The sequence below is a fragment of the Belonocnema kinseyi genome, chromosome 6 (assembly GCF_010883055.1).
Source record: "Belonocnema kinseyi isolate 2016_QV_RU_SX_M_011 chromosome 6, B_treatae_v1, whole genome shotgun sequence".
Taxonomy (NCBI): Eukaryota; Metazoa; Arthropoda; class Insecta; order Hymenoptera; family Cynipidae; genus Belonocnema; species Belonocnema kinseyi.
The window spans coordinates 29,407,940-29,432,950 of NC_046662.1; the positions used below are offsets into that span (position 1 = coordinate 29,407,940).

The following is a 25,011-nucleotide window of genomic DNA, read 5'->3' on the forward strand; positions in this document are numbered from 1 at the left end:
AATAACCTTCAAATTTATACATTCAACTTTCCAGGCGTACCGCCTAAGCGTAACGGTCCGCTAGGGAATCGTAGCATGCTTTTGTTTCTTGAATTTTTTTTTCTATCACCCAGTTACAATTAATAATTCTGTAAATTTGATGCTTTACATTCCAAATGTTTACAATGCCATTTCGAAAATTCCATAAGTAATAGTTTTTAACTGTAATACTTTACAATTGTAGAACTTTCAATAGCAAATCGTTAAAACTGAAAATCAGCATTAAAATCCTTTTTGATTGGAATTTCTATATTATATTTATAATAACCTTCAAATTTAATCATTCAACATCCCTAGCGTGCCGCCTGAATAAAAGAGTCCGCTAGAGGATTATAGCGCGCTTTGTTTCCTATCACCCAGTTACAACTAATTATTTTGTAATTTTGATGCTTAACATTCCAAATTTCAGCAATTTGGAAAATTTTTATTATTTATACATCTTTGAAATTGAGCTGAATGCAATTCGGTCCGCTAGGGAATTATAACGTGCTTTTGTTTCTTGATTTTTTTTTGTATCACGCAGTTAATATTAATATTTCTGTAATTTTGATGCTTTAAATTCCAAATTTCTACAATACAGTTTAGAAAACACCAGGCATTAATATTTAGGCATGTTTAAAATCGAATAGTATTCAGTTTTAATTCTTTAAAATTGTAGAAATTTCAATAGTAAATATTTAAAACGGAAAATCAGCATTAAAATCGTTTTTTATTAAAATTTCTCTATTATATTTATAATAACCTTTTAAATTTATTCATTCAACTTCCCTAGCGTACCGGCTGAATGGAATTCGGTCCGCTAGAAAATAATAGCGTTCTTTGTTTCTTTTTTTTTCTATCACCCAGTCACAATTAATATTTCTGTAATTTTGATGCTTGAAATTCCAAATTTTTTACAGTACAATTTGCATCTTGAAAATTGAATACTTTTCAATTGTAATTCTTCAAAATTATAGACTTTTTAATAGCAAATCTCTCAAACTGAAAATCAGCATTAAAATAGTTTTTGTTTGGAATTTTTATATTATATGTATAATAACCTTCAAATTAATTTATTCAACTTCTCTAGCGTACCGCCTAAGCAAAACATTCTGCTTGGGAAATATAGCGAGCTTTTGTTTGATTTCAATCACCCAGTTACAAATAATTATTCTGTAATTTTTATGCTTGACATTCAAAATTTCTAGAATTTGAACAATTTTAAATTGTAATTATTTAAAATTGTAGAACTTTCAGTAGTAAATCTTTAATACTGAAAATTAGAATTAAAAACGTCTTTTAATGAAATTCTGATATTATATTTATAATAACCTTCAGATTCATTAATTTAATTGTCCTAGCGTACAATAAAATTAGGAAAATCTCAGGAATTATTATTTATTCATCTTTAAAATCTAATAGTTTTGAATTCTGACTCTTTAAAATTCTAGAACTTTTAGTAGTAAATCTTGAAAACTGAAAATTATAATTAAAATAGTTTTTAATTGAAATTCCTATATTATATTTACAATAACCTTCAAATTTATTAATTAAACTTCCCTACCGTACCGTCTGATTGGAATTCGGTCCGCTAGGGAATTATAGCATGTTTTTGTTTCTTAATTTTTTTCTATCACCCAGTTACAATTAATAATTTTGTGATTTTGATCCTTGATATTCAAAATTTCTACAATTTGAAATTTTTTTATAATTTGTATTTATACTTCTTTATAATTGAATAGTTTTCAATTGTGATTCTTTAAAATTGTATAACTTTCAACAGAAAATCTTCAAACCTAAAAATTAGAATTAAAACCTTTTTTTTATTGAAATTCCCTTAAGTTTTCGATAACTTTCCTAGCGGACCGCATAACAATTCCGTTCACGTTGTCCGCTAGGGAATTATTGAATTATCGTCTTTAGATTTTTTTCCTACCACCAACTTTGACAGTTGATTATTATACGATTTATGTTTGACAATGAAAAATGATGAAATTTCGACGCTTTACATATCAAATTACTACGACTTGAAAGATTAAGAATTGACAATTTGACTTTTAAATTAAAAAATCCTCCAAATTTAAGAACTTGTATTTATACATCTTTAAAATTAAATAGTTTTCAATTGTGACCCTTTAAAATTTTATACCTCCCGAACGCAGAATTTTAATTCACAGATCATTAAAATCGCAGAATTTCAAACTAAAAATCGTTAAAATGTAAAATTTTTAAATGATAAGCCTTCAAAATTGTAGAACTTTCAATGGCAAATCGTTTGAATCAATGATTTTTTAATTTTGTCTTTTTACAATTAAAAGTGATGTAAGTTTTATGTTTAACTATTGAAAATTCTGTAATTTTGATGCTTTAAGTTCGTAATCTCTTTAATTTATAAGATTTAGAACTAAAAACTCTTGACTTTTTACCTTGAAAATAATGAAAATCATCACAATTTAGGAATTTTTATTTAGAAATTTTGGAAATTACAGAATTCTAAACTGCAAATCGTTAAAATCCAAATATTCTTTTATTTTGACTATTTACAATTTATAATTATGCAAGTTTTGTTTTAAAATTAAAAATTCTGTAATTTCGATACTTTAAATTAAAAATTTCTTAAATTTGGAAGATTTATAATTGAAAACTCTAGACTTTTGATCTTGAAAATCATCCAAATCATCACAATTTAAGAATTTTTATCTATACGTTTTTAAAATAGCAGAATTTTAAACTGTAAATCGTTAAAATTGAATCATTTTATAATGTGACTATTTAGAATTAAAAATGATGTAAGTTTTATGTTTTAAAAATAAATATTCTGTTGTTTTTTTTATGCTTTACATTGAAAAAATCTTCAATTTCGAAGATTTAGAACTGTAAACTCTTGACGTTTGATCTTAAAAATTATCCAAATTATCAATTTAGGAATTTTTACCTATACATCATTAAATTCGCAAAATTTTAAACTGAAAATCGTTCAAAATTTTAGAATTTTCTATTGTGAATCTGCAAAATTGTAGCACTTTCAATTGTCCATCGTTAAAATGGAAGATTTTCTAATTTTGAATATTTACAATTAAAAATTCTGCAATTTTGATGTTTTACATTTAAAATTTCTTTAATGTGGGAGATCAACATTTGAAAAAACTTAACTTTTGCTATCCAAAATCTTCAAAATGATACCAATTTTTGTCAATTTTTACATTTCTAAAATTCAAAGCTTTCCTCTAATTTGAAAGTTTTGGCATTGAAAACTTGACTTTTGATATCAAAAGTTTTAAAATTCTATAATTTTGATGCTATACATTCGAAATTTCATCAATTCAGAAGATTTTTAATTGAAAAATTGATTTTTTCTATATAAGATCCAGAAAAACCGCCTAAGTGAACTTGGGGTTTGACAAGAAAATGTCAAAGAAACTTTTAGCAATAGCTTTTACAAACATAAAAATACATCTTTCAGATTGTGCAAAAATTTTAAAAACAATAAGATATCTTTTTTGGTTTGTAAAAAGATATTTTCAAAAGTTTCTTTAGCCATTTTGTGCGAAAACCTAAATCGACTTGAATGTTTTTTTCTGAAAAAAGGCAAAATTGAAAATGTTACGCACTGTAAACTGAATGATTTTTGGATTTTTAAATTCACCAATAAAAGTTGAAATCAAACTTTTTTTAAATTGCATTATATAATGGGATAGGATGCTATTAGGTATTCCATTTTGTATTAATTTTTTACTGGGTTCAGGTTATTCTCTCCCCAGTGGGTACAAAAATTTGGCGACGTCTTTACGACATCGTTACGACAACTTTACGACATCCTATGCCCATGTCATTTTGCTGTCTTTACAATGTCGTAAAGACATTGTCAGATCATGCGACTTATTTACGATATCGCAAAGACACCTTAACGACATGAACATAGGAGGTAGTAAAGTTATCGTAAAGATGTCGTAACAATGTCGTAAAGATGTCGCCAAACTTTGTGCCCACTGGGTCGGTGAATAGAGTAAAGTACAGAATAATTTTTTGAATTCTGTTCAAACAACTCAATTTTTTACGACTTTCAGTATACTCTCGGGGACTAGAGTATAGTATAGAATATTTTTTTTAATTATTTTAAAACAGCTCAATTTATTTAACGTTCATGGTTCAGGTTATTCTTTTTGGAAATAGAGTATAGTATAGAATAATTTTCTAAATTCTTTTGAAACAACTGAATTTTTTTGACGTTGAGATTGTTCTCTCGGGAAATGGAGTATAGTTTAGAATAATTTTCTTAATTATTTTAAAACAACTTCATGTCTTATGACGTTCAGGGTTCAGGTTTTTCTTTTGGGAAATAGAGTATAGTATAGACTAATTTTCTTTATTCTTTTAAAAAAAGTCTATTTTTTGATGACGTTGAGGGTTCAGGTTAATCTCTCAGGGAATAGAGTAGAGTATAAAATAATTTTCTGAATTCTTTTAAAACAACTAAATTTCTTATGACGTTCAGGGTTCATCTTATTCTTTTGGGGAATAGAGTATAGTATAAAATACATTTCTGAATTTTTTTCAAACAGCTCAATTTTTTTACTTTCGGGGTTCAGGTTATTCTACTGGGGAATAGAGTATTGTAGAGAATAACTTTTTTACTTCTTTTAAAACATTTTCATTTTTTATGACGTTCATGCTTTAGGTTACTCATTCGGGGAATAGAGTATAGTCAAGAATAACTTTCTGAATTCTTTTTCAAACAACTATATTTGTTATGACATTCAGGGTTCAGTTTAATCTCTCGGGGAATAGAGTATCGTAGAGAATAACTCTATTAATTCTTTTAAAACAACTCCATTTTTTATGACGTTCAGGGTTTAGGTTAATCTCTCGAAAAATAGAGTATAGTAGAAAATAACAATCTAAATTCTTTTAAAACAGCTAAATTTTTGAAGACGTTCAGGCCCCAGGTAATTCTTTTGGGGAATAGAGTATAGTATAATAAGTTTTCTGAATTCTTTTGAAACAATTCCATTTTTTAGGACGTTCAGGGTTCATATTATTCTTTTGAGGAATAGAGTATAGTATAAAATACATTTCTGAATTATTTTAAAACACCTCAATTTTTTTGACGTTCGGGGTTCAGGTTAGGCTCTAGGGGAATAGAGTACAGTATAGAATAATTTTCGGAATTCTTTCGAAACTAAATTTTTTATGACGTTCAGGGTTCAGGTTATTCTACTGGGGAATAGAGTACATTATATAATAATTTTCTTAATTATTTTAAAGCAACTTTATTTTTTTAATGACGTTCATGCTTTAGGTTATTCTCTGGGGGAATAGAGTATAGTAAAACATAACTTTCTGAATTCTTTTGAAACAATTAAATTTTTTAAGACATTCAGGATTCAGGTTTTTCTCTCAAGAAATAAAGTATTGTAGAGAATCACTTTATTAATTTTTTTAAAAGAACACGATTTTTTATGACGTTCTGGGTTTAGGTCGATCTCTCGGGAAATAAAGTATAGTATAGAATTATTTTTTGAATTATTTGAAAACAACTTAATTTTTTATGACGTTCCGGGTTCAGGTTATTCTTTTGGGGAATAGTGTGTAGTACAAAATATTTTTCTGAATTCCTTTATACAGCTTAATCTTTTAGACTTTGAGGTTATTCTCTCGGGGAATAGAGTATATTAGGGAATAACTTTCTGAATTCTTTTGAAACAACTCAATTTTTTATGACTTTCAGGGTACTCTCGGCGAATGGAGTATCGTACAGAAAAATTGTCTGAATTTTTTTGAAACAAAATTTAATTTTTGATAGCCGTCAGGTTATTTTCTCGGGGGATAGAGTACAGTATAGAATAATTTTATGAATTCTTTTGAACCACTTAATTTTTTATGACATTCAGAGTTCAGGTTATTCATTTGGGAAATAGAGTATAGCATAAAATAATTTTCTGAATTCTTTTAAAACAACTCCATTTTTTGTGTGACTTTCAGGGTACTCTTGGGGAATAGAGTATAGTATAGAATAATTTTCTGAATCATTTTTAAACAATTAAATTTTTTATGACGTTCATGATTCAGGTTATTATCTCGGGGAATAGAGTATATTAGAGAATAACTTTCTGAATTATTTTGAAACAACTCAATTTTTTATGACTTTCAGGGTACTCTCGGCGAATGGAGTATCGTACAGAAAAATTTTCTGAATTCTTTTGAAACAAAATTTAATTTTTGATAGCCGTCAGGTTATTTTCTCGGGGGATAGAGTACAGTATAGAATAATTTTATGAATTCTTTTGAACCACTTAATTTTTTATGACATTCAGAGTTCAGGTTATTCATTTGGGAAATAGAGTATAGCATAAAATAATTTTCTGAATTCTTTTAAAACAACTCCATTTTTTGTGTGACTTTTAGGGTACTCTTGGGGAATAGAGTATAGTATAGAATAATTTTCTGAATCATTTTTAAACAATTTAATTTTTTATGACGTTCATGATTCAGGTTATTCTCTCGGGGAATAGAGTATATTAGAGCATAACTTTCTGAATTCTTTTGAAACAACTCAATTTTTTATGACTTTCAGGGTACTCTCGGCGAATGGAGTATCGTACAAAAAAATTGTCTGAATTCTTTTGAAACAAAATTTAATTTTTGATAGCCGTCAGGTTATTTTCTCGGGGAATAGAGTACAGTATAGAATAATTTTATGAATTCTTTTGAAACCACTTAATTTTTTATGACATTCAGAGTTCAGGCTATTCTTTTGGGAAATAGAGTATAGTATAAAATAATTTTCTGAATCATTTTGAAACAATTTAACTTTTTATGACGTTCATGATTCAGGTTATTCTCTCGGGGAACAGAGTATAAAATTATTTTCTGAATTCATTCGAAGCAACTCACTTTTATGGGAATGATGTGCGACATTGAAGGCTCCAAGGGAAGACCAGCTGCAGTAAGAATAGACTTCATGTAGGCAACATTTTCTTGATGAGTCGACCTAAGAGCACGACCTTCATCCGAGGCCAAAACTTCAACTGCAGCTAAAGCCCCATACAACACCGTAGGAGGTAAAGAAGTCGTAAAAATAAATCCTGCAGCATAGCTTCTAACCATATCGATCATTTGGGTCGTTCCTACTACATATCCACCAACATTTCCATAGGCTTTCCCTAAAGTTCCCGAAATAATATCCATCTTATGAAGAACCCAGTCCCTTTCACCGATTCCAGCGCCTGTGTATCCATAGAGACCAACTGCATGCACCTCATCGATGAATGTTAAAGCCCCATAATTGTGAGCAACATCACACATCTTCTCGAGAGGACATATGTCCCCTGTCATCGAATGTACTGTTTCGAAGGCAACAATTTTAGGTACGTTTTTATCCAGTTTAGATAAAAGTTCCTCCAAGTGCTCAACATCATTGTGCCTGAAGATATGCTTTGGTGCGCCGCTGTTTCTTATTCCCTGAATCATCGAAGCATGATTGCCAGCATCAGAGAAGATGTGACAACCTGGAAGACTTTTGGCTAAGGTGAAGAGAGTTGAGTCGTTTGCTACAAAGCAGGAGGTGAATAGTAAACCTGCTTCCTTTTTATGAAGTGCAGCTAATCTTTCTTCGAGCATCTCATGACCCATTGAGTTTCCTGAGATGTTTCGAGTTCCTCCAGCACCAGCACCGAATTTCTCCAGGGCTTGCCTGACCGATTCGGTGACAGCTGGGTGTCGAGACATCCCAAGATAGTCGTTGGAACACCAGACAGTGATGGGTTTTTCACCCCAGGAATATTCTACAGCACTTGGAAATTGCTCGGCCAGGCGATTCACTTTTTTGAATACTCTGCAATCAGTTTGATTTATTTTTTAATTGTTTCTCAAAAATTATAGGAGCTGTATCTATATACTCTATTCCCCGAGAGAATAACCTTCAGACCGACCAACTTACGTCCATTTTGACGCAGCTTCATTATTGGACACTTTAATCCAGGCAACTCCGTTTTTGAGAGTATCTCCGCCTAAATAGGTAAAGATGCGCGTTTGTCGGTTATTCTCTCGGGGAATAAAATATGGGAAATAGAGTATAGAATATCGGGAATAGAGTATAGACGATTAAATAAGCAAAGCAGTGTCAACTAAAATTACTTTCAGTTATTATCATTGTGTTCCCGGCCAAGTTTTTCAATTTTCCCGGTCAACTAAAAAACATATTTACACTAGCAGCCCCAGCCACGCGTTGCTGTGGCTCATTTATACTAGGTTGAATTTATATTATGCTAAACTTGGCGCCATCTATTGGCTGCTTACCCAACCTAGATAACGTGAAATGTTGAAGTGTCACTCCACAAACTAAATTACACCGACATCTGCTAGAAAATTATAAAGAACACAAATAAAAACATTTAATTTGTAATAAACAAATATTGAGATAATTAAATTAGATAAACAGTATCCTATCCTTTAAGTTGGACCAGATTACATGCAGTATACAAAATTTCATCATGGTCGGTTAAGTAGTTTCAGAGTTTAGTGGTGACAAACATCGTGAACAAAAAAATAATTTTTACTAAAAAGATAAATTGTCAATCAAAACTTAAATAATTAAATTTTATCTTTAGAAAATTAATGTTCAACGAAACAGAAGAATTGTCAACTGGAACTATGCAATATTCAATTGGAATAAGTTAAATTTTTAGTTAAAACATTATTTTTTTAAAAGCACTAAATTGAAAAAAAATAGTTACATTTTCAAACGAAAGGATGAATTTTCAAATAAAATTGTAAATCTCTAACTGGAATAGTTGAATTTTAAACCAGAAAGATGATTGTTTACCTAAAATAATAAATCTTTAACTAGAATAATTGAATTTTGGACCAAACAGTCGAATTTTCTACGAAGAAGATTCCTTTTCATCCGAAGAAAAAAACAAGTTTTCAATCGAATAACTCGTATTTTAACCAAGGAAATTTATTTCTAACTTAATAGATAAATTTTCAACTGAAATCATAAACATTTAACTAAATACTTGCATTTTTAACCAAAAAGACGATGTGGATTTTCAACGGAAATATTTGAATTTTCAATTAAAAAGAGACAAATCTGCCTTGATTCAAAACTCATTTCTTTGGCTTGAAAATTAGTTTTTTAAAATTAAAAATTCTTTTTTTTTACTATTAGGTTAAAAATGCCATTAAAATTTTTTAATTTTATTGAAAATTCATGCATTTCATTCAAATTATACTTTTTGGTAGAAAATTATTCATTTCGGTTAAAAATTCATTTCTTTGATTGAAAATTAGTTTTTTTTAACGAAAATTAATTTTTTTTTAACTAAAAATTTGACTAGATTTTTGTCGATTTTTTAAAATAGAAAGTTAATCTTTTTGGTAAAACATTGATTTATTTGGTGGAAAATTGAACTATTTTGTTAAAAAGTTATTTTATTTGATTAAAAACTTATATCTCTAACTTAAAAATAAACTTTTCTATCTTTTTTTGAAAATTGATCTAATTTCAGTTGAAATTTTATCAATTTTGTCGGTAATTTGTCGTTGAAAATTCCACTAAAAATCCAAATATTTGGTTGAAAATTCACATATTTTGTTAACTGTTCTTTTTTTGATAGAAAATTAACCTTTTTGGTTAAAATTTAATTTCCTTGCTACAAAAATAGTTGTTGTTTTTTTAAATTGAAAACTCATTTTTTTTAACTTAAAATTAAACTTACTATTTTCGTCGCCATTCTTTTTCTAGACATTTGATCTTTTTGGTTGCAAATTTACTTATTTCGTTGAAAAATATTTTTTTCTTAGTCAAAAATTCAATTATTTTGGATGAAATTTCTATTTATTAGTTGTAAAATCAACCACTTTTCTTAAAAATTCGTCTTCATGACTCATAAACTCAACATTTAGGATGAGATTTTTTTGCTTTATTGATTAAAAAATCTTTCTTAATTGAAAATTGAACTCTTTTGTTAAAAATTCGTATTTTTGGTATGATTTAAAAGTTTTTTTTTATTGAAAATTATATCATTTCTGGGGACTAATATCAACTACTACACTTTTTGTTGATAATTATTTTAAATATAAAAGATTCATAACAGATTCTCTAACTTTGTATTTAATTGCTTCGCAGCTTACTCAGCAATTTCTGGCGAAACACTGTCTTACAACATAATGACATCACAGCTTATTCAGAAATGTCTCGTTGCATCGCAACTTATTCAGCAATTTCTGGCGAAACTCAGTCTTACACAATATTTGCATCGTAGCTTATTCCGAAATTTCTGTTTGCACCGCTGTTTATTCAGCAATTTCTGGTGAAACGCGGCCTTACGCAACTTTGTCAGTTCTCATACAGTCATTATCTCAATCTTAACACATCATCGCTGAATCAATTGTTTCAGCCTTCAGTCTAGCATTAATTTCAAATGCACTATGAACTGTTACATATTACAAATTGCATTTAATTCAGGTCGCACTAGCCTTCAATAAATTCATCTAAATTGAAGCTTTCTAGCCTAATTGAATTTCACCACTTCATCATTGTCATAGTTTAAATTAATTTTAAGATCCTACCTATAAGAGTGATCCTTCTTCTTCTGCATGATTTGCTCATGAAAGAACTTTTCATAGTGAAAATTGTTTTCCTCTTGTGGTCCAGAATCCACATTGATAATGTCCTCCTCCATTGCAGGATTGGCCTCTTTTACGGCCTTAGGCTCGTTTGAGAGAAAAGGACATTTACTGCTAATAGACTCTGGAATTGGAGAATCGGCAGTTCCTATTCCAGAACTAACCATTCGAGACATCACTGGACAATGTTGAGGGAAATTCATCATCATAGATGCCCCATAATTCCGAATGTAATTCGGAGACAATCGAGCCAAAAATGGGCACGGCATTGTTCCTAAAAGAAAAAATCTTTTAAAATACACTCAAACCTGGATTTAGTGATCCTCCATTTAATATTTCCGAGAATTGACGCCGTGCGGTGGGGGTGGGTGAGAGGAGCTACGGGAGGATGTGCGGTGATCACTCAAGCGTCAACAAACAGAGAGACAAACAAGAATGAGAAAAAACAAGAGACAAAATAGTTCCGAGACTCTGGATTTAATGTCACGCTCAGTCTCAAAATAGATATTAAATCCAGGTTTGACTGTATTTGAATAGGATGATCCAAAAATTTGATTTTTGGTGATCGTTTCCACCCAATTTGTTTATTTTCTGGAAAAATAAATTTCTAATTTTGTTAAAATCGGATAATTTTAACCCGAGCCCTGAGGATTTTCAAATTAACATGAGGTTTTGAATGGGAAAAACTCGGTTTTCGAAAAAATGGAAAAAGAAGTGCTTTTTGTTAACTTTTCGTAAATTAAAGTTTAGTCAACTCTTAAGAAATTTTTAAAGACTAATTTCCAACTTATACATTTTTATTTTGACATCCCCAGTGTCCAGAAAATGCCCCCAAAAATGCAAAATAACAGTTTTATACAAAATTCATACTAAAGACATGTGTTTTAAAAATTGTTTTAATATTGATTATTTTTTCCAAGTATTCTTGAATTAATTTTCGACTGTTTTAACAATATTTTTTCCAGCCAATCATGTTAATTTATTATTTAATTGCTGGCATTAATGACACAATAACGGATATTAAAAGTAATATTTTTATACTCGGAATATTTGGAAATTGTTAAAGCAATTAAAATTTTTTTCTAAATTTTTCATCGTCTAAATCGTGAAAAGTTATTATTTTCTATTATAAATATCGCAGATAATGATTGTTTATTATTTTTAATTTTTAATTAATTTAAAAAATAAATAAACTTTCAAATGATATTTTAAGTTAAAGGCAATTTTTAATTGTTTAAAAAAGAAATATCACTTGCTTTTTTCACAAAGGAGCAAGTGAATGATTTCTAATTGTTTAAATAATTGCAAACTGTCTTCCACAACAAATATCACTCTTATGCATAATTTATTCCAGAAAAAAGTAACTATTCAAGATTTATGTGCGAAAAGAACTGTTTTAATATATAACAATTGTTTAAATAATTTAAAATATCTCTAAAGATATATTATTCTCAACACTCGTTAATTGTGTTATCAATTTCAGGAACAAATAACTGTTTACTATTTACAGGAGAAAAATATTTAAACATATGACAACTGTTTAAATAATTACGAAATGTGTTTAGCCATCAATATTATACTTGAAATTCATTAACTGTGTCATATATCCCGAAAAATAATAACTTTAGATGATTTACAGTCTTTTCTATTTCTGGGAAAAATAATAGTGTAATCAAAAATTCGATTTTTTAATAAATACTTAATATTTAAGTTGAATTATTTTTAAGGTTATATAAATATTTTTTTAAGACTCTTGAGAAAATTCAAAGATTCCAGATACGTCAGAACAAAATTTAAAAAAAAAAGATAATTTGTAACCAAATAGTTAAATTTCCAATTAAAAAAAAAGAATTCTCCTCGAAAAATATAATAGTTGATATTTTAACCACAAAAATTTTAATTTTAAATAAAAAAATAAAATAAAAAAATGTCAACCAAATTACAATTGAATGGGGGGGGGGGGTAATTTTTAATACAAAATGAAAACTCCTGATTCTTTTTTTTAAATTTTCAAAATATTTGGAAATTTAAAAAAATTAATAATGACCTCAAATTAATTTTTTTAATATAAAATTTCGTTCAAAATTTTCCCAGAAATTTTGAAAACTTTTTTTGTTATCTTAAAACCATTAACAATCCTTAAACGGCTTCAAAACATTTCATTTGACATCTTCAAAAATCTACATATTGATCTATATTTTTTTTTTAAATTTGACAAATTTTATATTTGTTTGAAATTTTTTCAAAAATTCTAAACATCTTTTTAAACAATTCGAATTTTACTTTAAATTTTGGAAAAATTTGTTGAAATTAAAAAATTGCCTTAAGATCTTTCAGATTATTCATTTATCATTAAAAATTTTCCCAGGAATCTTAGAAAATTTGTTTCATTCTCTTAAAACCCTTCAAAATTCCAAAAAAGTTTCTAAATTTGATGTTAAAAATCTTCACAAATCTAGTTTTAAATTCGTTGTCAACGTTTCAAGTTTAAAATTATTTTTTAGTAAAAACTTCTAAATATTTCTTGAATTTACTAGAAAAAAACTATACAAAAATTAACGTACTTGTATCGTTTTCCCAAAAATTTTATTGTTTATTTTTCATGTTATTTTTCACAATTACAACTAAAACAACCCGTCTTATAAAAAATGATAATTTGCAAATTTTTTTGATCTTTTAAGATGTGTCAAAATTTTTTCTGGTTACTTTTTTTCGTCACTTGTGTCCCTTTCCCCAAAATTTAAGTTTTCATTAATAATGTTACTTTTTGCGGTTAAAATAAAAACTACTTATTATCGACAAATAATTTATAACAAATTTCTTTTTTTGTTTTGTTTAAACAACTTTTTTCTATTAATTTTTTCGTCGCTTGTGCTGTTCTTCCAAATATTACATTATTTTTTATTTTTTAACAATTATAAAACTTTGGGTGCTATCAAAAAATTCATAATAAATTTTTTCAGATTTTTTTTAACTGAATATCGTTTGCCTATTAATCTTTTTTTTAACTTGTGTCGTACTTTCACAAATTTAATTTTTTTAATGTTTTTTCTATTTATTTTTTTTTCGCTTCTGCTGCTCTTCAAAAAATTATGTATTTTCATTGTTTATATTATTGTTTAAAGATGGAAAAAATATGCCCTCTATCGATAAGTGAATAATAACAAAATTTGTAGATTCTTTTTAACTGAATAACTTTTGTCTATCAATTTTTTTCGTAACTTGTGCGTTTTTCCAATAATTAAATGTTGTATTTTTAATGTTATTTTTTACGATAAAATAAAAACTGGAAAGCCTATCGAAAAATGATGAATAACACATGTTTAGATTTTTTGGGGTGACAATTTTTTTCTGTAATTATTTTTTCGTCGCTTATGTCGTTTCTTCACAAATTAAAATTTTTTACTTTTAATGCGACTTTTTACGGTCAAAGTCAAAACTGCGAATCTATATAATATCTATATTTTTTAACGGTTAGAAAAATTTTGCGTCATATAGAAAAATGAATAATACAATTTTTTTTAGTTTTTTTTAACGGAATAACTTTTGTCTTTATTTCTTTTCGTAATTTGTGTCGTTTTTCAAAGTTTAATTGGTTAGGTTTAATGCTATTTTTTACGGTTGAAACAAAAATGAAGCGTCCTATCAAAAAATAATCATTAACAAAATTTTTATATTTTTGTTGGGTAACAAATTTTTCTGTATTATTTTTAACGATTAAGATTGACACAATGATTAATAACAATTTTGTAGATCTTTTTGGTTTGAAAAAAACCGTTTTCGTCGCTTCTGTTATTCTTCCAAAAATTATATACTGTTATTTTTAATTTTAATGTTTAACGATGAAAAAACTACGCGTCTTATTGAAAAATAAGTAATAACAAATTTTTGAATATATTTTAACTGAATATATTTTCTGTGTTAATTTTTTTGTAACCACTGCCGTTTTTTACATTCTCATTTAAATTTAATTTATAATTTTGAATGTTATTTTTACGATAAAAACAGAAACTAGACGTTCTATCCAAAAATGATTAATAACAAATTTATCGATTTTTGTTGGGTTAACAATTTTTATCTACTTTTTCCTCATTTGTCTCGTTTTTCCACACATTTTATTTTTATTTTTAGTGTTTCTTCTTACGGTAAAAATAAAAACTACAAATATTATCGAAACATGATTGATAACAAATTTCTAGATTTATTTTGTTCAAACAACTGTTTTCCATTGATTTTATTTTTCGTCGGTTGTGCTGTTTTTTCAAATATTATATTCTTTTATTTTTTACCGATTAAAAAAACTTTGCATCCTATCGAAAAACGAATAATAAAAAATTTGCAGTTTTATTTATTTATTTTTTTTTTAACTTGTGTCGTTTTTCAAAGTTTAATTGTTTATTTTGCGATTAAAACAAAAATGAATCCTATCAAAAAATGATTGTCAACAAATTTGTAAATCTTTTTTTGTTGTTGAAAAACTTCTGTCTTTTCATTTTTTTCCCAAATTGTGTTATCTTTTAAACATTTATTTTTTAATTTCGTGCCTTTTTCGAAGCTTAATTTGTTATTTTTTACGAATGAAACAAAAATTAAGCGTCCTATCATAAAATGACTAATAACAGATTTTTATATTTTTGTTGGGTAACACATTTTTCTGTATTATTGTTTACGATTAAGATTGAAATAATGATTAATAACAAATTGTTATATCTTTTTGGTTTAAAAAACACTGTTTTCGTCGCTTCTGTTATTCTTCTAAAAAGGATATAACTTTCGTCTATTAATTATTTTCGTTACTTGCGTGGTTTTTCCAAAAATTTAATTTTTCATTTTTAATTTTACTTTTTGCGGTTAAAAATAGAAACTGCGAATATCATTGAAAAATAAATAATAAAAAATTTCTTAATCTGTTTGAACTGAATAACTTTTCTCTATTAATTCGTTTCGTTACTTGCGCCGTTTTTCCAAAAATATATATTATTTTTATTTTTTACGATAATATCAAAAACTGCGCAGCCTACCGAAAAATGATTTTAAAAAACTTTTTAGATTTTTTTAGTTTAACAAATTTTGCTCTTATTGTTTTTTCGTCAAGGGTGTCATTTAACTCCAATCTAATTTTTCATTTTTAATGTTACTTTTTGTGGATAAAATAAAAACTACGAATCTTGTAGAAAAATAAATAATAACAAATTCTTTAATCTTTTTAACTGAATAACTTTCGTCTATTAATTTTTTCTCGGTACTTGTGTCGTTTTTCAAAAGTTAATTTTTTATTTTTAATGTTATTGTTTACGATAATATGAAAAACTGCACAGCCTATTAAAAAATGATAAATAACAACTTTTTAGATTTTTTCGGGCTAAACATTTTTAATGTTTCTTTTTGCGGTTAAAATAAAAACTACGGATCTTATCAAGAATGAATAATAAATTTTTCTCTTTTTTTCCTCACTTGTGTCGTTTTTTTTTTCAAAATTTAATTTTTAAGTTTTATTGTTATTTTTTAACACTAAAATAAAAATTACGAATCCTATCAAGAAATGATAAGGAACAAATTTTTAGACCATTTTTGTTTAAACAACTTTTTTTATGAGAGCAAAATATTGTTCCAAGAGAAAAATTTTTAAAAATTCTTGATCTTCTAGCCCATTTTCAATAATTCAACATCTATGCTGTATTCTGAATAAAATTATGGTAATATTATTCTAAGTCATGCTTACTATTATCTTATTATCATTTTTACAACAATACAAAATTGAATACTTAAACACCTCGGCTCACAGGTTAAACATTCACTTTTAATTTATAAAAAATTGCAAAACTATTTTCACTTAAAATAAAAAAAAATAGGGGGATGAGACGACAAAAAAATGTCATCTTCTTGGGCCACCCTACTCTGCAACCCTTACAAAACTCGTGACCTCTTTTAGCTCAACATATTGAGAATTTTACTTGCACAGTTGGAGTGAAATTTCACAACCGCAGTAATATTAATTATGTGAGCCGGAGAATAAAATAAAAACAGAAAGAGAAAGTAAATTCTTGTCACTGAAATTGAATAATAGATATTATTTATTTGAAAATTTACCTTTTGCGGTTGTGGAAAAGCGATGAATGCTGGAATGAATGCACCGAAGCAACTGCAATTAGAAAGAAAAGTGTGATGTCACTATAAGGAAAAGAACTGTTTGAAAATCAGGGCAAGTTGTGTGGCTTAAGGCCAATTGAATGAATGAGCACGAGCACGCAAAAATTTGCATTCCAGCAAGAACCACTCACTTTGACGGTTCCCCCGTAACTACTAACTAGATAATCGGGACTGGGTCTGAGATAACCTACAGCAGAACATCTGAAGAGTGAGAGGAAAAGTGATACTACCCAGTCTGAAAACGTCGAATAGCGAGTTCGATCAGGCCTGCACTACTTTGAAATTTCAAATACGAGACCAGTATGCGCCCGCGCATGCGCGCACCAACTTTTTAAATTTATTTTCATAATTTAACAAAGTTTCGAATAACTGTTTATCAGCCCTAGAATTTTGAACCGGTTATATTACTTTGAGAACGGTAACGAGAATGAGAATATAACCGGGAAATAAATTCTCTGACAATTTATTTTAATTAATAGAAAATTGCATATTTTCTTTAACTTTTCGGTTGAAAATTCAACTTTTTTTTTAAAGTTTGTCTTTTTTACATTCTCATTTTTAACGGATCTTTACGTTTCGGCACGCACAGAATCCGAAAATCATAAAATTTGTCTGGTGTCTGTCTATATGTCTGTATGTTTGTGTGACGATCGCTTTTGAAGGATTTGTCTAATCGAGTTAATCAGATATTTCCAACGAAAATTAAAAAAGTTAGAGCATTTTCAAAATTTCAAAATTTTCTTTTCTTTAAATTTTAGAAATTTTTGTCAAACTTTCTCATAGATGAGTAAAAGACTTGCAAATTGTCCAAATAAAATTTTTGATTTTTATAAAAATTAGAAAAGTTACATACTTTTCAAAAATTTGAAAATTTTCAAAAAATAGAAAGAAATATTTTTTTCATAGATCAAAAATTTCATTCAAAAGTTTTATTAAATACCAAATATATTTCGAAACTATTCTAGCCTAATTTTTCGATTAGCCCACGATTTAAAAAATTAGAGCATTTTTAAATTTTTTTAAATTATAGAAATTTTTTCAACGTTTCTTATAGATGGGTAAAAGACTTGCAAATTATCTAAATAAAAATTTCAATTTCGATGAAAATTAGAAATTTTATATACTTTTGAAAATTTTGAAAATGTTCAGAAAAATATAAAAAAATATTTTTCTAAAAGATTAGGAAATTTCGTTTAAATTTATTATTATATATCAAATATATTTAGAAAGTATGTCAGTTAAAATTTTCGATTAGACAAAAATTCAAAAAGTTTGAGCTCTTTCAAAATTTGAATAAATTTTTTTTTTATTTGTAGACATTTTTGTTAAATTTTCTGGTGCGCGTCAAAAAGACTTGCAAATTATCCTAATGACATTTTCAAATTTGATAAAACTTCAAAAAGTTATATGCTTTTCAACATTTTGAAAATTTTCGAAAAAAAGGAAAAAAAAATTTTTAATAGGTTAAGAAATATCAATCCAAATTTCTACTATAGATATAGAATATATGTTTTTCGAAACTATTATCAAGAAATTTCTTAATTAGACAAAAGTTCCAAAAGTTAGATCATTTTCAAAAGTATGCAATTTTGGTTTTTTAAGAGATCCATAAGTTTAAAGCGCTGTTTTTAGTAGATTTTAATAAGATTTACAAATCATCTTCATGATATTTTTCAATTGAACACAAGTTATCGAGCGCGAAGCTTTAGCAGAAATTAAATCTTTTTTTAATAAAAATTCAACTGATTAGAAATTCAGCTATCATACTATTTTCTTAAAAATTTAACTATTTCGTAGAAAATTTACTTTTTGTTTAAAATTTATACTTTGGTGTTGAAATATGAACTGAAATATTTTCTGAATGAAAGTTCCGCTTATTTAAAAAATTTGTTTTTTCATGACAAATTTATCTGTTTTAGTACAAAATTGATCTTTTTTGGATAAAAATGCAACTATTTGGTAGAGAATTTAACTATTTTGTTAAAAGTTCATCCTTTTTGGCTGAAAAAATTCGTCTTTCTTGGATTGAAAATTCAATTTTTTTGGTAGAAAATTATTTCTTGTTAAAAAATTCATAGTTTGATCGTGAAAACTCGACCAAAATATTTTTCAACAGAAAATTCAACTATTTTTTGGAAATTTATCTTTTTGATTAAATTAATTTGTTTAAAATATTTTGTTGAATCACTTTGTTAAGAAATCACTTTTTTGTTAAACATTTATATTTTAAATTGAAAATTTATCTAGTTAGTTAAAATTCATTCATTTTTTAATAGAAAATGAAACTTTTCCATTTTTTAAGATTGATATTTTTTAGGTAATTATTCGCTTTTTTTTGTCTTTTTTTGGACTTTCCTTTTTTTTTGCGTAAAAATGCATAAGTTTCGTGCAAAATTAGTTCTTTGTTGAACAGTCATATTTGTTGTTTGAAAATTGCATTTTTGTAAAGAAAATTGGTCTTTTTGCTTGAAGTTTCGATAATTTAAATAAGCTTCAGTGGATACAAAATTTGGCGACGTCTTTACGACATCGTTACGACATCTTTACGACAACTTTAGAATATCCTATGTCCATGTCGTTACGGCGTCTTTACGATATCGTGAAAACGTCTCATAATCTGACGATGTCTTTACTATATCGTGAAGACATTAGAACGACACGGACATAGGATGTCGTAAAATTGTCGTAGATAAGCCGTAACGATGTCGTAAAGACGTCACCAAATTTGTTGTCCACTGGGGCTTTGATTTATCTTTTAAGTGAAACATCTTTATTTGTTGGAAATTCGTCTTTTGGGTTTTAAATTTTTTTCCTTTTGTTATGCAAATTTCATTCTTTTCGATTAAAATATAAACTATGACACTTTTTCGTTGACAACCCAGTTTGTCTTTTCAAATAGAATATTCAACTATAATGTTAAAAATCTAATTATTTTGTTGAACATTCCAGTCACACGTAAGTTTTCCGGGAGTGGGGTCATCTTATGCTACTTCGTGGTATTTATTAAGAGGCAATTGAATTTTTAGGTTAGAGTTTCAGTCTAACAGTGTTAAATAATAAATGAGCTACTGCTTTGCATATTTTAAATTCCTGAACATCTCTGAGCTAGAAAATAATTTATATTCAACCGCTGATATAACCTGAACAATCAAAATATTGCTAAAAAACATAAATTCTTAAATTCTCTAAGATTATTTTAAATCCCAGTAGGCACACAGTTTGGCGACATCTTTACGACATCTTTTCGACAACTTTACGATATTCTATGTCCATGTCGTTAAGGTGTCTTTACGATATCGTAAGCACGTCGTATGATCTGATGATGTCTTTATGATATCGTAAAGACACCGAAACGACACGGGCATATGATGTCGTAAAAATGTCGTAAAGATGTAACGATGTCATAAAGACGTCGTCAAATTTCGTGCCCATTGGGTTCAGTCATATTCTCGGTTATATAACCTGAACTTACCCAGTGGGCACAAAATTTGGCGACGTCTTGACGACATCTTTACGACATCTTTACGACATCCTATGTCCATGTCGTTCCAGTGACTTTGCGATATCGTAAAAACATCGTCAGATCATACGACTTATTTACGATATCGTACAGATAACTTAACGACATGGAAATAGGATGTCGTAAAGTAGTCGTAAAGATGTCGTAACGATGTCGTAAATACTTCGCCAAATTTCGTGTCCACTGGGTAAATTCTCGGGAATTTAAAAATTTTAATCAGCCCCTTGGAACTTTGAGTTGAAAATGTGCTGTGTGTTGACGGTGGCCATGTGGTGGAATTAATTATAGGCTTTTAAATAATTCTAAAAAATATAAATTTTAGCAGAATCTATTAATAATTAATTAATGCGTAAAGAACATAATATTTTTTAGAATTATTTAAAAGCCTATAATTAATTCCACCGCATGGCCACCGTCAACACACAGCACATTTTCAACTCAAAGTTCCAAGGGGCTGATTAAAAATTTTTAATTCCCGAGAATTTACCCAGTGGACCCGAAATTTGGCGACGTCTTTACGACATCGTTACGACACCTTTACGACTACTTTACGACATCCTATTTCCATGTCGGTAAGTTATCTTTACGATCTCGTAAATTCCTTATTTTTATTAATATGTGTATATACAAGTAATTTTGAAAATTGAATTTAGATACTCATTTTCCAACATCCTAAACATTAAGAAAATGATTGTAATTATAGATATTTTAAACAAAAAACAAATGTTAGTAATAGAAATATTTAATTACATAACCATAATGCAAATAATGAATTTACGTGACTTAATTGAAAACAATTTATATTCAGTTTTTTAAAATCAATCAGTCAATAATTAGTTAATCAGTTCATAATATAAAAATTAGTAATAAATTATTTTCATCGAAACATCAAAATATTTTTTACCCTTTATTTTCCTGAAAATTTGAAGTATTAATAATTTTTTAAAATAATTCCATAAAAACTTCAAAAAAATCGATGTCATTCTTTAATTATGAACTTCATGCTAATTTTAAAAAACTTCATAATTTGTTGTTTAATCTTATGATTTTTTAAAACAAATTTAATGAACAAATGCATGGCTCGGGCGATTATCGGAAAAAAAATTCGTTTTTTTTTTCAATGCCAGTTCTTTCAGATGGGAACTTCATGAAAGTTTTAGCAACATTCATAAACGTTGATAAATTTAATGATGTTTTTAAACAAATTTAGTAAACAAATGCATAGATAAGGCATTTGCAGAAAGAAGAATGAGTTTTTTTCGATGACAAATTTTCTTAATTAGGAATTTCATAATCATTTCAGAAAACTTGATAATTCATTGATCAATTTTATGACTTTTTTAAACAATTTTAAAAAACAAATGCTCAAATTGTCATGAAGTTCCTAACCGAAATGATTGATATTTGAAAAAAAGGAATCTTTCTGCAGACGAATGTTCGAATAATGCATTGGTTTATTAAATTTGTTTTAAAAAAATCATAGGATTAATCAAAACATTATCTATTTTTCTAAAATTATCATAAAGTTCCTAATTTAAAAAAAAAACATAGAAAAAGTGAATTTTTCTATCAAAAAATGGCTGATTAATGCATTTAATTATTAAATTTATTTATAATATTAAAAATAATAATGTCAATAAAAATATCTTTATCATTATATTGTTTTTATCTAAATTTCTTCTAGTATAACTTAAACAGAGGTATTTTTGATTAAAAAAAACGACACCATTTTCTTTTAAAGTTAAGCTTTCATCCAGAAAATATTTCAGTTCCTTTTTCAGCACCAAAATATAAATTTCAAACAAAAAGGAAAATTAGTAGGAAATAGTTAAATTTTCGACGAAACAGTAGAATTTTCAACGAAAAAACGAACATTTCCATTTTTATTCAAGAAAGATGAAACTTCTACTAAAACAGATGAATTAAAATTTTTTTTAAATTCAATTTTCATACTAAAAAATGTCAGGTCAGTTTCCAACACCAGAATGAGAATTGTAAACAATAAGTAAATTTTTTTGCTGAATAGTCGAATTTTTAATTTAAAAGTATAGCTTTCTAACAAGATTGTTAAATTTTAACAAACCATTGTTATTTTTGTCTAAGAAAAATGAAAATTCTATTACAACAGTTGAATTTTTAAATAAAAAAAAAACAATTTTCAAAAAAAAGAGTTGTATTTTCATGAAAAAAGATTTGAATTGACTTTACAGCACAAAAATACGAATTTTAAACAAAACGTAAATTTTCTAGGAAGTAGTCGAATTTTCAACAAACCAGTTGCATTTTATCCAATAAAGATGCAATATTTCAACTCAAAAGATAAAATCAACATAAATAAAAAATCATGAAACCATTTTAAAGATTTAAATCAAAAAGATAAATTTTTAGAGAATTTTTCATCCAAAAAAGATTTTTTACTTTATATATTTTTTTGAAATTTCAAGTTGCATTTCTAAAATGTTAATTGATTAATAACCTTTAAACTAACTCCAGAAAATTTCCATGTAATTTCGAATAAGCAATTTAGATGCTCTTTCTTTCGATTGCCAGCGGAGCGATGGAGAATATCTTGTTTCAGAAAAAATTTATTAAAAAAAAACATTTAAAATAGCACAAGCATTTAAAAAAATTATGTAATTGTAATAGAGATATGTTAAATATAAATAAACTTTTATGGTACAAATTAGAGCTAATGTTCAATTATATTACCTTACAATAAATAATCAGTTAATGTTAAGCAATAAAGAAAACTTAAAATTCCATCTTTACGTAATTAAATATTGTAAAAAAATTAATCAGTCAATAGTCAATTCATTAAAATATTCAAATAATGTTTTCTTTATATATTTTCTAAACTTGAAATAGAAATAAAAATAAGCTTTTATTATATAAATTATATCCAATATATAATTATATAACCTTCAAGTGAATAATTAATTTATGTAACATAATAAAAAAACTAAATTGCAAGTATTATTGAATTTTTTATCAAGAATATTAATTTTCAATCCAAAAGTACGAACTTACAATAAAATATATAAATTTCCAAGTAAATTGTTGAATTTTTAATCAAAAGAATTTCTCCGCAGTTGTACCTTAACTTCAAAACATTTTGTGACTAGGAAAATTGTCGAGAAAAAAAAACTGAAATTGATAGGAAGTAACCTTTGAGATCTTATCTCTAATTTAAGCCAGAAAAAATTCAAAAATATTTACAGGTTCTCAAGATATGATAAAAAATGTCCAAGCGTTCCTGCGTCGAGTTTCAGTCAGCGATAACTGCTGCTGACCGAACTCACTGGTTACGCCGACTGAAACTTGACGCAGAAACGCTTGGACATTTTTTGTTATATCTCGAAAACCAATAGAGATTTTTAAATTTTTATAGGCTTGAATTAAAGATAATACTTCAAAGACTGTTCAGTAGAAATTTCAGATTTTTGCTATAATTTTCCTATTTTATCACGAGAAGTTGAAATCAAAATTCAAAATTCGAGGAATTCTTGCTTTTTTTTTCAAAACTCGACGCCGAATTTAATAAGCTTTCAAACAGTTTTTTGAAAAAAATTATCGATCCTTTTTTGAATGAATAATCACGTTTCAAATCAATGGTAGTAGGTAGAAACTCATTTATATTGGGTTTCTATTCCTGTGTTGCAAAATAAACATTTTTGCTGATTGGAAGGCATAAGCAAAATTAAATTAAGATATCCTGAGGGACCTGCAGCCAATCTAAATATTACTTAATAAGTAGGGTAGGGCGGCCTAGAAAGGCATTGGAAACTTTTATTTCCTCGAATTTTTATGTATTTCACTCGGAAGTTTGTATAAAACCAGACAAAAAATATTTTTTTTTTGTTGAAAAAAACATATTTCCCATAAGAAACAAGTAGTTTTTGTACATTTTACTCAGAATCGTCAATAATAGCTCAATTGAGTTGAAATTCGTCATTTCACTTCAGAATTAGTCATAGAATATGAATAAAATAATACCCCCATAAGTCTGTTTTATGGGGTCTCGAAAAAACCCCATAAGTGATCAAATTGGGAGTTGCGAGTTTTTACTGCTAATTATTATTTGTTTGCCGTTTTTTTAAGCATATTGTTTCTAATACATAAAATACTACTTGATACTGATAATCAGATGTTTTCATAATTTATTAAACAATTTAATATCGTTTTTAATAATTTTCTCTTAGAATAGAGATGGAAAGTTGCAGTTTTTTAAACATTTTTCACTTTTTGTCCAAATTATAATTAAGGTGAGGTAATAGTTAATTAATTTTAACAAACATAATCATTTAGAAAATGTATTATTATTGTTAATAATATTTTCTTTGAATACTGGCAGAAATTGCGGTTTTTTCTAAAATTATCATCTTTTTGTTGACTTTTCACTTGGCATGGGTTAATATTGAATTATGTTTAACAAAAATAATTGTGTAGACAAATTCTAATTGTTTATAGCTAACTTATTCTGTATTAATACTAAATAGTTGCAGCTTTTTTACAAAATTTTCACATTTTTGTCCACATTTCTATTTGAGTGACGTAATAATTAATTTAAGTAGATAAAAATAATTGTTTAAACAAATTGTTATTTTTTTAATAATATTCTCTTTCTTTAAAGGTAAAAACTTGCGGTAATGTCTGCAAATTTTAACTATTCGTCTATTTTTTACTTTGAGTAACTT

The 25,011-nt window shown here is 27.0% G+C and overlaps 1 protein-coding gene across 2 annotated transcripts in view; it reads right to left on the reverse strand.

Moving 5' to 3' along the window:
* The window catches only part of LOC117174274 (5-aminolevulinate synthase, erythroid-specific, mitochondrial), a 32,536-nt gene that overhangs the window by 1,628 nt on the left and 5,897 nt on the right, over positions 1-25,011 (reverse strand). Inside the window, exons 1-4 of one of the 2 annotated variants that reach the window (XM_033363195.1) lie at positions 16,929-16,988; positions 16,738-16,789; positions 10,591-10,921; positions 6,913-7,852 (exon numbers count right to left, since the gene is read on the reverse strand). In XM_033363195.1, coding sequence (XP_033219086.1) covers positions 6,913-7,852; positions 10,591-10,916 — 1,266 coding nt within the window. In that variant the 5' untranslated portion in view covers positions 10,917-10,921; positions 16,738-16,789; positions 16,929-16,988. Of the gene's footprint in view, positions 1-6,912; positions 7,853-10,590; positions 10,922-16,737; positions 16,790-16,928; positions 16,989-25,011 lie in introns of those variants that run through there. The other variant, XM_033363193.1, reaches the window with a different exon arrangement.